The sequence below is a fragment of the Pseudorca crassidens genome, chromosome 3 (genome assembly GCF_039906515.1).
Source record: "Pseudorca crassidens isolate mPseCra1 chromosome 3, mPseCra1.hap1, whole genome shotgun sequence".
Classification (NCBI taxonomy): domain Eukaryota; kingdom Metazoa; phylum Chordata; class Mammalia; order Artiodactyla; family Delphinidae; genus Pseudorca; species Pseudorca crassidens.
In genome coordinates this window covers 106,263,655-106,279,925 of record NC_090298.1, presented here as the reverse complement: position 1 = coordinate 106,279,925, position 16,271 = coordinate 106,263,655, and the positions used below count along the sequence as shown (strand labels likewise).

At 40.7% G+C, this 16,271-nt stretch overlaps 1 protein-coding gene across 2 annotated transcripts in view; it reads left to right on the top strand.

Moving 5' to 3' along the window:
• FBN2 (fibrillin 2) overlaps positions 1-16,271 on the top strand; it is a 285,484-nt gene that overhangs the window by 216,349 nt on the left and 52,864 nt on the right. For both annotated transcript variants that reach the window (XM_067731631.1, XM_067731630.1), the window contains 9 exons: positions 3,491-3,619; positions 4,395-4,520; positions 6,802-6,927; positions 7,371-7,493; positions 7,650-7,775; positions 8,100-8,225; positions 9,318-9,440; positions 11,738-11,860; positions 13,440-13,565. In XM_067731631.1, coding sequence (XP_067587732.1) covers positions 3,491-3,619; positions 4,395-4,520; positions 6,802-6,927; positions 7,371-7,493; positions 7,650-7,775; positions 8,100-8,225; positions 9,318-9,440; positions 11,738-11,860; positions 13,440-13,565 — 1,128 coding nt within the window. The remainder of the gene's footprint in view (positions 1-3,490; positions 3,620-4,394; positions 4,521-6,801; positions 6,928-7,370; positions 7,494-7,649; positions 7,776-8,099; positions 8,226-9,317; positions 9,441-11,737; positions 11,861-13,439; positions 13,566-16,271) is intronic.

The window sequence follows — 16,271 nt, the reverse complement described above, 5'->3', positions numbered from 1 at the left end:
TTCTCTTAGGGGCACTTCTAAACCTCTTCTGGCTTACACACCCTCTCGTATCGCTATTCATTCCTTTTCTTCTTTATTGAAGTCAAACCTGATTGCCAGGACCCTTCTCACACACCCTCTTCTCTGGTATAAAATGTCCTTTTCCAGCCCTACTCTCTCCTCCATTTCCAGAGAAGGAAATGTGATGTTCTTCTGCAATTTTCCAGCAAAACTCTCTGCTTTCACTCTCCTTCCCTCTTTCTTCTCCAGGCCCTTCTTAGCGGAGTTTACTCCTCTCTCTCTGGCATCTCCCCCTCTTTACTGGTTTCTTTCCCTAGACCTGTAAACAAGTGCAGAGCGTCTCCTCAGCCCTCCTTTTCCCTCAAGCTACCATGCTCTTTTCCTACTTTCACCTCTCATTCCTCTCTTTTAAGTAACCATTTGCTTTGTAGCCCCTGCATGCTGACCTCCCTCCTTCAGGCACATATATATATACTCTTAAAAAACACCTTTGCCAAGTTCAAAAAAATCTTTCTCTCAGTGCATATTCTCCTTGACCTCTGGCCAACCCCCTCCTTGATTTTCTTCTCTCTTAGCTTCCATGGTATTTCCCGTCTGAGTTGTCCTATCATGACTATGATGTTCCATCTCTAATCTTCCCAGATTCTTCTTGTCTTTGGCATTTTCCATCCCTTGGGCATTTTCCAAAATCCTCTGCTTTCTCAACATTCTGCCTCTCAGAATTGCATCTACCATCACGCCTTTTTGGATAGCCTCTGTTGAGCTGACTCCTAGGTGCCATCTATAGCTCTCTAGTCCTCCTGAGTTCCACTCCTGCATTTCTAACTCCCATCTGGACAGTTACTCTTTGTTTTCGTCTCCCTTTGTCCCACCCCCCTTCCTCTGCCTAGGGACTTCCTTGGATATATTAATAGTATCATTTCACTCAGGATTGAAGCCTCAGACTTAATTTTGACACCTCCCTCTCCCAATAGAAAAGTGAAAAAGTTATGTATATTCTTCCATCAAAATGGTTATTTCAAGTACTTGTACTATTTCTTCTACACTATTGCTGCTGTAGGTTCAGCTCCTCAGGAAACAGATTGAGCAGAGATTAGCAGGCACGAAGGTTATTAAGGATTGGTCTTGGGAGGGGGGGAAAGGAAGCAGAAGTGGGCTGTGATGCAATCCTAATGTGGTCCTCAGCCCACCTGCCCCGGGAGCTCTGCATCTGGGAAGCACATCACAGTTGTCTTGATTAGGGCGGAGGGGCTAGGTGTTTATGTACCTGCATGATGAATCTCCGCATACATCTGCCCCAAGAAGGGGTGTGACTGTGAGGAAGGTCCGCTTAGCTGAGGTGCTTCCTGAAGACAGTTCTCACCTCAGGACTTTCTGCCAGCCGCAGTCCCGACAGCTGAGGGCAAGGACGCGTGAGTCCTTCCTTCTTGAAGGGGGACCTGGGCAGCACATCGCAGTCTCTACTACACTGCAGGTTCCTCCAGCGTCTCCCACCCCAGTAAGTTTCCAATTAGATCCTTCATTTTTACAACCACCAGGTTTTTCATCCTAAAGCAGGGCTTGGATTGTATAACTTCCCTCAAAACAACTTCTATTGACTTAGATGATCCTAGACGTAGATAAAGAAGGTTTTCCAGTTCTGACTGCCCTGTTTTTGGTGTGAAATTAGCCAAGTCACTTAATGGCTCTGAAACTCAACTCGTTTATACTGTATAAGAGAAGTTTGTTGAGAGCACTGCGGTGTTGTGGGATGCAATGTGAAAGGACAGTGGGACACGGTTGGCTGCCCTTCTTCACAGCATGTAAGGCCCATCTTCTGCTCCCCACGCTGGCGCCCTCAGTAACCGTACCTATCTTACCTGTACTTGCACCCATTATCAGCCTCTCTATGACTTGATGTTCTTTGAAATGCATTAGTTTTCTTCATCTGTGCATTTTATCTCTTGCCCTTCTATTTATTGTACATCTTTAAAGTTAGAATTTCTATGCCATCTTCCAGGATCAGTTCAAAAGCCACTTCCTCCAAAATGCTAATTCTTAACAGCGAATAGCTTTCATATATACTGCCCTCTTTATGAGACAAGAACTGTTCTCAGCACTTCAGAAACATTGGTTCGCTTACTCCTATGAGGCAGGTGCTACTACATGCCCCATTTTACAGATAAAGAAACTAAGGCACAGAGAAATTAAGTGACTTTCCCAAGCCCCTACACCCAGAAGATGACAGAAGTGGGATTTGTGCCCAGTCATCTGGTTCCAGAGTTCATAATCTACACTATGCAGCTCCCACCACATCACATCAGCCAAAATCTGTCCCTCGTCTGCCATTGAACTTATTCTGTGTTCTTCATATGGCTCTCATCACCAGTTCCTAGATACTGATAGATAAAAATTAAGAGAATTAGTGTGCATATTATTACCTGCTTAATTGAATCAATCAATTTTGTTAAGACTTTTGTTTAAAAGAAAGTACCTGCATTTTTTCAGTATGTCCTGCAATTGGGAAAAATCAATAGAAAGAAAACAAAAGCTGGGAGAAAGCAGGGGCTGAGACTACCCTCCCTACCCCCCGCAAGAGAATGTGTGCAAATTAGCCATTTATAAATCCTGTGACAGAAAAACTTAAAAATTTAAATTCACGAGAATAAACAGATGCTGGCAAAAACATTTTTCCCACTCTGACAAAAATATTTAAGCAAGTCATGTTTTCTTAATCTTATTTTACAGACATACTGCTCTATTGAAAATCTTGATTTCAGGAATGGGAGATTTCTCAGAGAATCCTATTTTTGAGAGTCTAAGTGCTGCTATTAAAGATTCTTATTTACTGTAGTATGTAAAAATTGACAAATGCAAAAGCCCATCATTATCGTTTGTTTTTAATTTTAAAATTAAATCAGTAGGCTCTTCCGTCTGAATATGACGCAGAAACACAGTTGGGGCATATTCCACGGCCCTGCCATATAGGCGCGTTCTCCGGCTCAGGGTTCAGTGGTCGCATCTGCCTCTGAGGCTGTCTCTGTGGCCGGCTAGCCACCCCTGCTCAGAGGCAGCAGCCCTCTCACGCCCGCACCAGGGGCGGACATGGGCTAATGCAGCAGAACCAGCGTGGGCTTTGCGTTTTGCATGGGACTCCATCCATATGGCCACTGCTTCCTCGTTTGCCACCTGCCTTGGTCGGCTCATATCCCAGTTGCTTGGTTCATCCTTCTGTTATCATTTCTAAGCCACAAAGAGAAATCCACAATTCCAGAATTCTTAAGGACAAAAAGGGCCCCCCTGCCCATTGGCTGTGACAGTTTTGGCAGTTGGGGAAAGGAATATGCCTGCAGCCCTGTCCCCCTCGAGGTGACCTCCTGAAAACGCATCCTTCTACGGCTCGCCCCTGCTTCCTCCAGCACTTTTGCTCGGAAGGCCAAACCTCTCTGTTTGTTAACACCTTCTCATCTCACTCTGGTTTTCTGAATTTCTTTTAAACCCTGTGAACTAGACATTGACGAGTGCAGGATTTCTCCTGACCTCTGTGGGAGTGGGATCTGTGTCAACACGCCGGGCAGCTTTGAGTGTGAGTGCTTCGAAGGCTACGAGAGCGGGTTCATGATGATGAAGAACTGCATGGGTAAGCTGCTCGGGTCTGCAAACCGGTGTAGCACAGACTCCTTAGTGCGACCTTGGCCTGTCTCAGAGCTGTGAACAGCATGCTTGGCAAGAAGCTGTGGTGAGAGAGAGAACAGATCTAAGTGTCAGACAGGAAATCCGCTCCTCGATAGCTCTTGGGGAGCCCCAGGCCCTCGGTGCCTTAATGGCAGTGAGATATTGAGACTGGGTTCTGCTTATTTATAGAATCTGAAGTCACCACAGACTAACTGCTGAGGAGGGAGTCACTGAAAATGTATGGTAGTGGGTGGTGACCCCCAAATTTATATTGTCATGCGAATCCCATGTCCTTTTCCTTACTTGGGTGTTATTACAAACACTCTTGGCATTGCCCACCTTTTAGCCCATCGTTTGATTTTTAGCAACTTATAGGACTCAGCTCATGGGATACAGAAAGTGATCAATCTAAGAGTTTTCTTTCACTTTGATTAGAGATAGAGACATATGGTGTCTGGAGTTTAGAGTGATATAAAGCGAATATTGTTTATTTTTACCTCTCATGAGCCTGCTCATTTCATACAAGTAAAAGCCTTGATAGCTCACTATCTTTTCAGAGTAGAACTTTAACCTTTTATCTGCTGATCATAAAGTGAGGAGAGCGTTATCCCATCTCTTATTAACCCATGTCTCATGTTTGAGTCACAATGACCTCAGATAATGAATCTTTCTCCCATGCTGTGTGCGTGAACGTTTTTTCCTCAGAGTTCTTTAATGGCTCTCACGTTTTTACCTTTCAGACATTGACGAATGTGAACGTAACCCTCTCCTTTGTAGGGGTGGCACCTGTGTGAACACTGAGGGCAGCTTTCAGTGTGACTGCCCACTGGGACATGAGCTGTCACCGTCACGTGAGGACTGTGTGGGTGAGTTTGTCTCCTCAGCACATAAAACCCTCCCAGTTCAACTGGTAAATATCATAAAGCTCAGAGGTCGTTCTCATGAACTGGTTGGTTTGGGCCTGTGAAATCTAACAGATTAAAATTTGGGAATTCAGAGTCTGTACATTTGGATTCAGGCTGTGTCTTTAGAAGATGCTTACCCCAGTTCCCCTTGTTTTCGTTACAAGCGCACTGGAAAGGACCCTGTGGAAGGGACCCTGTGTCAGGCCTTGTAGTTCCCTCCTCCGGGTCGGCTGGGATGGGACAGCTGCTCCCCTTGGAAGGGCTGCTCCCTGATAGTTTGCCTGTGTGCACACCTGTGCACAAGGATCCACTCGGTGCCCCATGTCAGTCATCACAGGGTCTGCTCACCTGTGTGTGAGCTCACGCTCCAACCCCCTCCTCACAGAAGCACTGAGGCCTCTTTACCGGCCCTGAGCTCGGGGATGGGGGGCGGAGGATGTAGGTGCGACCACGGCTGGTCTTGAAGAAGCGTTCCATAGGCTTTAAAGCTTTGATTTAGCCAGGAAATGTTTTCCTCACAGTAAGTCTTTCTTGAAAGTGTAAGCAAATAAAACAGTTTAAAATAGACAGATCCCACACCCCCAAATAAAAACATAGCTTGAGCACACCTCCCGACTACTCATGTATTTATTTATAACCCATATTTATATCGCTATGCTAATGATTAGGTGAATCTTAAATCATAGATCATTTTATTTATTTTTTAAATTTTTTTATTCAATGAAAGATTCTTTAAATTCTATCGTGCTTTACAATTCTCAGAAGTTTTGCATTCATGTTTTTGTATAATCCCATAATAACCCTTTTTTTTTTTTTAACCCCTACCCCTATCTTTCCCCTCCACCGTTTCCTCTCCCCACTGGTAACCACTAGTTTGTTCTTTGTATCTGTGAGTCTGCTTCTTTTTTCGAACAGACATTTTAAAAGGTGAAGGTTTTAAATATTTTTAATTCCACTTTAATAGTTCGAAAAGCTTTTTCACACAGATAATTACAGAATATTTATTCATCGTTGTGATACCAGTGATCCAGAGATCTGTTTCTAAGTTCAATTTATTTTGCTAATTAGTTTTCATGGTTTTTTTTTTTTTTTTTTTTTTGTGGTATGTGGGCCTCTCACTGCTGTGGCCTCTCCTGTTGCGGAGCACAGGCTCTGGACGCGCAGGCTCAGCAGCCATGGCTCACGGGCCCAGCCGCTCCATGGCATGTGGGATCTTCCCGGACCGGGGCACGAACCCGTGTCCCCTGCATCGACAGGAGGACTCTCAACCACTGCGCCACCAGGGAAGCCCTTCATGGGTTTTATAGCTGAAAAAAAAAGTTCCCCTCAATGATATAATGTACATTATAAAATATGTATTTTTGCATGTTCAATAAAATAAATATTTCATGATTATAAACATAAATCTGCCACATTGTCTTCTTAGTAATTTTGAGAATTTGGGGTGAATTTCTTGTTATATCTGATTTTTACCTTAGATTGTGTTTGACGGGTAACTTGTGTGAGGAAGTGTCACGCTACCATTTTCTTGCTCTTCTCATTTTGCATTATTAGTACTAGTTTCTTCCACAGATCTTTGCAGGCGTTTTCTTTAAGGCATCTGCCCATCTTATAAGGGTTAGTTTACTTAAAAACAGGCAATATAATCTGTAATCCACCTATCCAGGCCCTGTAAACACAATGCCATGAAAAGTTAAAAACTGAGGGCCCTATTTTCAGCCCCTCTGTTTTTGGAACCAGCTGTCTTCCCTCAGGAACCTTCATGTTATTTAGACAACACGTAACCATCCAATTAAGACCAGCTGAGGGTGCCAGTGTAAATTCATAGATTAAGTATTAACAAGCTTTATTTCTGGCATGTGCTAGGTGGATGTGGTCTAATGTGGTACTCACTAGCCACACGTGGCTATTTAAATTTTATCAAAATTAAATAACGTTAAAAATTCAGTTCCTTAGTCACAGTATCCATGTTTCAAGCACTCAGTAACAGCTACATATTGGACAGCACAGATATGTAACAGTTCCATCAATGTAAAAAGTTCCACTGGAGAGCACTGTTGCAGGTAGAACTAAGAGAAATATAGATTCTGGCGTTTTCTTTGAATTGCTGCAAGAGACCATCTTACTTCCCCCTGAAGTAAATAAAGCCCTTTGGAGACCATTGCTCTGATGCTGCATGTTCTTGATACTTTAAGTGGTGTTGTGATTTCATAAAACATTAACTCTGTGTATCTTTTTATAGATATTAATGAATGCTCCCTGAGTGACAATCTCTGTAGAAATGGAAAATGTGTAAACATGATTGGAACTTATCAGTGCTCCTGCAATGCTGGGTACCAGGCCACGCCAGACCGGCAGGGCTGTACAGGTAAGGGTAGACCAGGCAGGTCTGGAAGTTGTATTTCTCAAGTCAGTGGAGGAATGCTTCTGGCACGGAATATATAGTGACGCCGATGGGAGTCCTTTGTCCTAAAAACAAATCTAAGAATGGGGGCAGATGCCATGGTTTGGTGGTTTTGCAGAGGAACCTTTGGTTTTATAATAAGAAACATCCTATATTTCTCTATATATTTCATCCTATATGGTATATCTGAGTTCTTTAATCTTAGGTTACAGGAGCTGAATGTCAAATGAAATGCTGTCTAAAAGGAAGTGAGAGGAACTAAGAAAGGCTAATGTTACAATGATCAATCAACATGAAAAATCCAAAGTCACTGGAGCATTGTCTGTTTAAGAAGAAGTAGAAAAACTCTCTTTTTTTTTTTTAAGGCAGTATCTCTGACAAGTAACGTGGTGGCAATGTTTTTACAGATATTGACGAATGTATGATAATGAACGGAGGCTGTGACACCCAGTGCACTAATGCCGAAGGAAGCTATGAATGTAGCTGCAGTGAAGGTTATGCCCTGATGCCAGATGGGAGGTCGTGTGCAGGTACAGGAAGGAAAATACACAGACTTTGTACATCTGGTTAATCTTATCTTACAAATCTGGCTCCACATATTTTGTGTGGAACTGGATGGAAAAAAATGCATGAGCTTAATAAAAGTCATCCTTGTTTTTCATTTGATTTTGATTTTGTATCATCAGATATTGATGAATGTGAAAATAATCCTGATATCTGTGATGGTGGGCAGTGTACCAACATTCCTGGAGAGTATCGCTGTCTGTGTTATGATGGCTTCATGGCTTCAATGGACATGAAAACATGCATTGGTGGGTACCATAAGAACAGGATAAATATTTATGTACAGTGTGCACACACACACACACGCACGCACCTAAGAAGAAAAGGCTTTTTTGGTTATTTTTAAAATTCAAACCATTGTATTAGAAGATGTGAAAGCCAAAAAGGAAGAATTATTTGAAAAAAAAATCCTTAAAGACAATATATTTATCTGTAATACTGTGTCCTGCAAATACATTATATTTTAAACGTTATTTGTGTATCTCATTAGTATGCTATTCAGTTTAAAAGATAGCTTTTGAATTACTAGAATAAACAAGTATTAACCAAGGTGTTGAAAATCAATTTCCTAGACGTGAATGAATGTGACTTAAATTCAAACATCTGCATGTTTGGGGAATGTGAGAACACCAAGGGATCCTTCATTTGCCACTGTCAGCTGGGATATTCAGTAAAGAAGGGGACCACGGGATGCACAGGTAGGTCTCAAGCTTGTATCCCCTGTGTTTCAGTTTCTTATATTTCAGAGGTTAACCTTCAGCATCATTTGTTCCCTGGAATTTCTTGTACTTTCACCCACACCAGGTTGTGACAGTTATGTGATGAGTAACTGGCCCAGAGCATGTGTGATGCGTTTGTCTCTTCTCTGTGGTAGATGAGCACGGTCTCCGCTACCAAGCCGCAGACCTGGCTGCGTGCTTGGTCACGGAGTGGGAGAATGGGTGTGGAATCTCGCCCCCATGGTTCTGATGTGCTCCTGATAGCTCTTGGGGCAGCGTTCACTTTCTCCTGCCCAAACAGGAGATATACGTAAGGAAGAAGCACCAAAAGACCTGGAGGAATCCCAGGTGTTTGCTGAGTTTTACAGTTCTTTTAAACTAACAAAAATTAATCTAAAACTTATATTTAGACTCTTTTCCTTCCTGTCTTTCCCCATCTTTTTCTCTGCTCTTCCCTCCTCTCTTTCCATTTGCTGTTGCCTTCTCTTCTCCCTGCCCAAATTTCCTCTCTTCGCTTTTTTTCTTTGTTCACCCCATTCATTTTATCTCTTATTCCTGTTCTCTACTAAATAGTTTTAGCCTTTTGAAGGGCGGATGGGGGTTGAACTCCCAGGGTCAATGCTTTGGGCCAAATGTCCATCATTGCTCAAGGCTTTAGTGTGGTATTTTGCTCAGGCCAGGTGGTGGGTGACTTAGACTGCAGCCTAGGCCTTAAGCTGACACCTCCAGGAAAGAGCAAGTAATGAAAGAAGAACTCTGCATGTTCATATGTATGTGTACCACATACACAGACACTATATACATAATACTGATAAAAGCATCTGGTCATTTTCCAGAAAACATTTCCAGTGATTATTTTTATATATTCTGGCTGGCAGTTTCTTTCAGGGAAGGCCTTGTTTGATTTGGATCATGAACTTCCAAATCCTGTTGGAGTCTAAACATATTAAAAATAAAAGTGACGTTAATGTTTTCTCTGTGTTTACTTTAAAATTTTGCCTATACAGAAATCTCTTGGAAGTAGAATTAACTAGGTTGTATCTTATCTTCATATTAACTACGGTTTCTCAGATGTGGATGAGTGTGAAATTGGTGCCCACAACTGTGACATGCATGCCTCATGTCTAAACGTCCCAGGAAGCTTCAAATGTAGCTGCAGAGAAGGCTGGGTTGGAAATGGCATCAAATGTATTGGTGAGTATTTTGCAAATGTAAATAACCTTCGCTAAGACACAGAATCCCTAGAGGCTCTTCTTTGCACAGTTGTTAACCTACATACTTAAATAGGAACATGCCTCTTAGTTTCATTTATTCTCTTGAAAATTAAAGGCTGTCTTTCGTTGCAAGATAATTCTTGCCTAAGAGTTTCCTTTAACTTTGGTATAAATGATCAAATTACAACAGTATGCGTTGGCATCTGCTTTTTAATGTGGTGTTGTTCAGTAAAAATTATTTGATGTGCAGCCAGAAATCCAAACAGCTGTAGGATGAAACATGACTAATATATTTTTCCAGTTTTTTCATAGAGTAACAGTGAGATTTAAAACCCAGTGAAATAAATGAAGGGAATGAAACGATTTTTTTCAGATAACCTAGGTCTATAGTAAGTGGTCAATACCAGCTTCTTAATAGAAAATAGAATTCTTCTTCCAGAGAAATCTAAATGTCTTGGATTCCAAGAAGCCTGATTAGAAGGAGAATGTGAAGGCAGTTGCCATTCTCCAAGTTTTATAGTTCTTGACCAAAGTCTAATAAGTCCTTTATAGCTGTGAGGCAAGGAACTGGATTTTACCCTTGATGTCATTCACAGTGCTGCTTGGTACGTTCAATGTTTTATGTGCCTCAACAATAAGGCATGTTGCAACTCGTAAAAATTATCCAGGTCTATCTAAAATACAAATTAAAGCAAGCAAAACCGACCTCCCCATGATTACTCATTAAAACCTGATAAGCCTGCAGCAAGAATTAAAGGATAATTTTAAGATCTCTTATTAATAATATTAGTTAATTTGAATGTACTTTCTTACCTACTCAATTGTTTTATACTTGTCAAATGTTTATGAGCTGACTCCAGAATTTGAGTTAACATAGTTTTTAAATAACTTTGCTAAGGAAGGTTCTCTCACGGTGTCACTAAGTCCACTAGCTACCCACTTGAGTCCAGCCATTTCTCTATCATTAATCTCACAACTTTTCAGCTATATCCCCATTCCCAGTTTTCTAGTCCCATTTGTTTACTGTTTTTCCCTCCTCTAGCCTCTCTTTTTTTGTGCTTCTTGTCCATCTATCACTCTGGCCAGCTATCGAAAAATAGCCTGCCGCTAATACAAAAGATTTAACCATGTCCAGGCACCTCTACTCCAAAATGGCATCCAAATCCCTCCACTCCTTTCCATCTCCATCCCCCTGCTCTCATCACAACCGTTCTCTCTCTCAATCTGCCCCCCACCCCAGCCCTTTCTCTCCGTTAGCTGCTAAAAGAACCTCCTCATATGTTGGCTTACTCCCTCTCTGGTCCTCCCGCAATCCATTCTCCACATTGCAGCCAGGTAGATTTTTTAAACCATGGATCTGATTTCTTCACAACTGTCATCTTAATCCATTGAATTTAGGATAAACTTCAGCTTCCTTCACATGGTTTACAAGACCCTATGGCATCTTCCCACTATCTCTCCAGCTTCACTTTCCTTCATCCCTGGTCTCCTACATTGTTCTTTGTCACTCTAACCTCCTTTAATTTTTGTCACATCAAAGCTCTTTTCCTTCTCAGTGTTTTCATACGTGCTGTTCCCTCTGCAAGGAAGACCCATCCCTACTTCTGTTCGCAGGTCAACTCTTGCTCATCCTTCAGATGCGAAGTTAACTGAAAATGACTTCCTCAGTGGAGCTTTCCTAATTCCTGCAATCCAAATTAGACACCCTTCTTATTTCCTTATACCTTGTAACTTTTCTTCATGGTACATGTATGACAGTATTAAATTTAATTGAATTCTCTGTGTTTAACATCTGTCTTTTCCACTAGACTAGGGGTTCCATGAGGTCAAGAATCATATCTTGATTTCCTCATCTATAAAATGAACTTGAAAATTCTATGGTAATTTTCCTGCTCTGAAATTCAGTATTATCTTGAAAATTGACCCCTTTTTTAGTGATAAGGTAGCCAATGATAAAATTCACCCTCGGTAGAAATCGGAAAGAAATCTAGGCCTGGTTTTCTTTTAAACATTATAATTCTAGTTGATTAGACAGCTCACAAAACGCTTGAACTAATTATTTTGGCCCATGTTTGTAGCATGAACACTTTGGATCATAGGTCTGAGGTCTTAGAAAATTATATAGAACTGCAACTTGACCAGTAAACTAAAATACATTCCATTTGGCCAGTTTGGGGCCAGTTTACATTTAAATTAAGACAAATGAAAATCTTCCTGGGTGTTTAAATATTCCATTTTCATTTATGAACTTTATTGCTATGTTCTCTTGACATGCAGATCTGGACGAATGTTCTAATGGAACCCACCAGTGCAGCATAAATGCTCAGTGTGTCAATACCCCAGGCTCCTACCGCTGTGCCTGTTCCGAAGGGTTCACTGGAGATGGATTTACCTGCTCAGGTGGGTGAGGTCCTGATTTTCATGCAACACTCTGTATGTTTTCATCATCAGAAGAAGACTGTAGTTAAAGGAGGCTGAAATCACTACCTCTGTTTTTACACTTGACTTAAGGTGAATATGTATCTTTTGCTTACATTAAACACAAAAACCTGGAAATTTTTTAAAATAATGGCATTTATTACTATCATGTACTCTTAGTGACTGTCATTTCCTTTTATTCATTAATTAACATAATGGTCAAAAATACAGGCTCTGAGTCAGGCCATCTGGATCCAGATCTTGCCTGTGCTGCTTACTGGCCATATAGCCTTAAGTGAATGACTTAACCTGTGTGTCCTTAGTTTCTCCATTTTGAAATGGACATGGTGGTAATAATAATAATAAATACTATTTCCCTTTTTCTTTTATATCATTGAATGAATGACATGTTGGGAAAACTATACAGCTTCTTAAAATAAAATCTATGACCTACCCAATCACTGCTATTTATTGTGTTTATCAAAATCTCAGTTTATCACATGGTATTGAAAGGATTAAATGGAATAATACAAGTAAAGAGCTTAGAAACATGCATCATAAGAGCTTAATGAATGTGAGTAAATTCACTCTGCATTCCTTGAGGATAAAACATCCACTTATTATATTCACGTAAAAGACTAGATCATCTTGCTGGACATAAAGAATGATACTTTTAAGCTTGAGAGATAGGTGTTTCTCAGTTGAATTTCAGTGCACACTTTAAACCCCAAATTAAAAGATAGTTTTTTCTAATTAGTGACATCAAAAACACAGACTTACAGTTTTCTAATGCCTCTTTAAGAAAACATGTTTATTCAGTTGTAAAGCTTCCTTACTTTTAAACCTCGGGTACTGCATCTTTCTTAGCATGTCTCTGCACCGTGGTGTGAGGGCAGGGGCATGGCTTTGGTATCAGACACAGCTGGACCTAGACCCTGGCTCAGCCGCAGACTAGATCACTGTGACTCCCAGGCATCAGTCGCCTCCTCTTAGCCTCAGGTTCTTCCTCTTGTAAACCTCACAGGGTTGGTGAACTAAGAGAAAACATGAACGTCAGGCAGCTAGCACACTCCTTGGCAAATGTTAGGCCCTAAATATAAGAATATTTTAATGAGATTGTAATGGCATGAAAGAAACTTTCCTCACTCCCTTAGAGTGTCCCTTACTTGCTTAAAAATACTTGAACTAGTGAAAAAGTTGTTCATTTTAATACTGTAATGTTTTCAAATGAATTAACACCATTTTAAGATTAATTCCAATGTTCTTGGTTATATCTAAATGATGTTGGTGTAACACAGATGCATCAAATTAGCATTAAAGAGAACTGAGACAGATGTGAGAGACACCTCATTCCTCCTGTTTATCATAATGGAATTGAATGTTAGGGCATAAACAGCTCTGCTATCAAGTTGTATACCCTTATTTAGGTGTATATGGATAATTGTTGTTTGATGTTAATGAGCACTAACTCAAGCCAGTGAGACTGGTTTAGTTATAGAGCAAAGAAAAAAAAGTCATGAGATTTGGAACTTAATAGAGATGTAATTTGCTCCTTCAACAGATGTTGATGAGTGTGCAGAAAACATAAATCTCTGTGAGAATGGACAATGCCTCAACGTCCCGGGTGCATATCGCTGTGAGTGTGAGATGGGCTTCACTCCAGCCTCAGACAGCAGATCCTGCCAAGGTGGGTCACCAGGATTCCAACTCATTTCCAAGTTGGATCAACTACAACAAATGAAACCACAAAAAGGGCTGAACAGGCTCCACCTGGAAGCAGAATACACAGCACATGCTGCACACATAAAAGTCATTTGTTTAAGCATGGATTATTTTGCCGAATGAATAATGATGAAGGTGGCTGTCATCTCTTATGAAGTTTTCCTGGCCAAGAGCCAAGAGTTGGAACTTTGGCTTATTCGTTTTTTTTTTTTAACTATTTCTTTTTTAATCACTAAATGAATGAAATGTGGATAAACTGTTCAGCTTTTAAAATATATTGTGTACCTCAATCACTGCTATTTAATGTGTTTATCAAAATCTAAGTAGCTCATTTTTGGCATTACCTTTATGCTTTAGTCAACTGTCTGTATGTCTGGGACTGGAAGTCCTCTTCAGGGACTCATCAAGAACTACACCTTTTGCTTAATAGTCATTTCTCCTGCTTCTAAGTTATGACATCACCCCCTTTCCTAGAAATGGGACTTCGTGACTAGTGTGATATCTTTCCAAGAAAAAGAATTTGGATTTTCTTTTACATTAGAGACTCAATTCACATTACATAGAGTTTGGGCCATCATTGTGTTCATAAAAGTACGTGAAAATGTAAATAAAGGAGAAGGATTGAAAACAATTCATATGCCATAAGGTTTTAACAAAATTAGTGATTCATAGAAAACCTTAAAAAAAAACTCAGGCTAACTGCTAGCAAAGATTATAAAATGAAACCAGATTACAGGCTTTCCCTACATGAGTATCTAATCAAATGAACAGAAATAGTAAATGCCAGCGTGCGTGTGCACACGCGCACACACACACACACACACACACACACACACACACACACACTTCACCAGCATCAACCAAACAAAAATTATGCAATCTGGGGTAGCTTGGAGTAGAGCCTGACTCTGCCCCACCACCAGAAGTGTCACTGAAGAAAGAAAGTGTGCCTAAAAGATCATGGCAATTTCCGTAAATATCTACCAATTTGAAGAGAATCAGAATGAGAGAATGAATAGTAGGCTCTGGGAAGATGATACTAGAAACTGAAAGTATTCATGCTTCTACTTCGACCTGCTAGGTTGGGCAGAACCTAAACCATTTTATACAAGGCATCTGTAGAATGATTTTTATTTTTTTCCTAGTCCTGGTTCCTTCTAAGCATTGAAGTCAATTAGTAGAAACTGTGAGTCAATGTGTTTATGGAATTACATGATTTATTACCCACGTCAGCTTGACAAGAATTGGTGGGAAAAGAGACAAATTAGCAACAGCCAGACACTTTTGCCAACATAAAATTTCAAAATTAATCCTTTATACATAAGACAGCATTTCCCTTTCATAATTCTGTTCCATTATTTGTGGCCTAGGGTCTTCCAAAACTTCTTGCAGAACCTCCCTCAAGGTGGTGCTAAATAGTTTCTGTTCACTGTACTTCCTTCTCATGTTGGCTTTCCCAAAATATGTTGTTTCCATGGAGAGAAATCCCAGTTGCCAGGGCACCTGAGAGTGGCACACATGTAGCTCACCCTTTGCTCCATTTAACCAGATGCCAACTTTTGAGATCCCCAAAATGCAATTCCATGGTTCTGCCTGTTTCTCTATGGTTTTGTCTTCTCTCTTTCTATGAGATCTGGCACATTTAGACAGTTTATCCTGAATTTATTACTTTAATTCCTTGATATTTTCCCATCTTATTATAAATTGATGCCCCTTTGAATTGATCCTCTAAACAACATTTTCCACTCAGCATCTACCTCTAATCATAAATTCTCAGAATTTCTATAGAGTTTAAAAAACTGCTGGAGTTGGCCATTTCCCAGTATTCTTCACCAAAATGGGAAGGTACAGAACCTGCAAGAACCTCCTCAGGGACAGGTTAGGACTCCATCAGATGGAGTAAACCCAGATACAGAGCATTTAGTATGATTTCCGAAGAGAGAGCAGGGGCCAGGTTCACCAACAAAGAGCACACAGAGCCCAGTGGAGGTCCTCCCATCCGTATTTCTCCTCTTCCCCCACCTTATGAAACTCTGGGCCACAGAATAGAAGCTATAATGAAACCCATACCCCAAGCTGTCTTCCAAAGAAAGCCCAAATCAAAAAAGAAGGGAGGATGTTGAGAAGCTCCATCCAAACTGTATCTCAGAGTACAGTTGACACTTGAATAACATGGGGGCTAGGGACACTTACCCTCAGCATGGGGGGAAATCTGTGTATAAGTTGTAGTCGGCCCTCAGTGTTCACAGTTCTCTGCATTCGCGGTTCCATGTCCACACATTTAACCAACTGCAGATAGTGTAGTTGTACTACATACACTGTAGTATTTACTATTGAAAAAAATCCATGTATAAGTAGACCTGCACAGTTCAAATGTATGTTGTTCAAGCATCAACTGTATATAAAACTCTTCAAAGAGCTGACCAAGTAATGTGTAAACAAACTGAAACAACAGCAACTGTGCAGGTGTTCTGTGGAAACAACAACAACAAAAAAAGCATACAAAAAGCAGATAATCAATCCAGAGTAGAGGAAAACTACTCAAGGAACAAGAGCAAATTTTGCATAGGTATATTGTACCTCAGATAACCTTAATAAAAACATATGATTGAACAAGTTCAAAGTGATTATAAAAACAGAAAAAGGGCTTCCCTGGTGGCGCAGTGGTTGA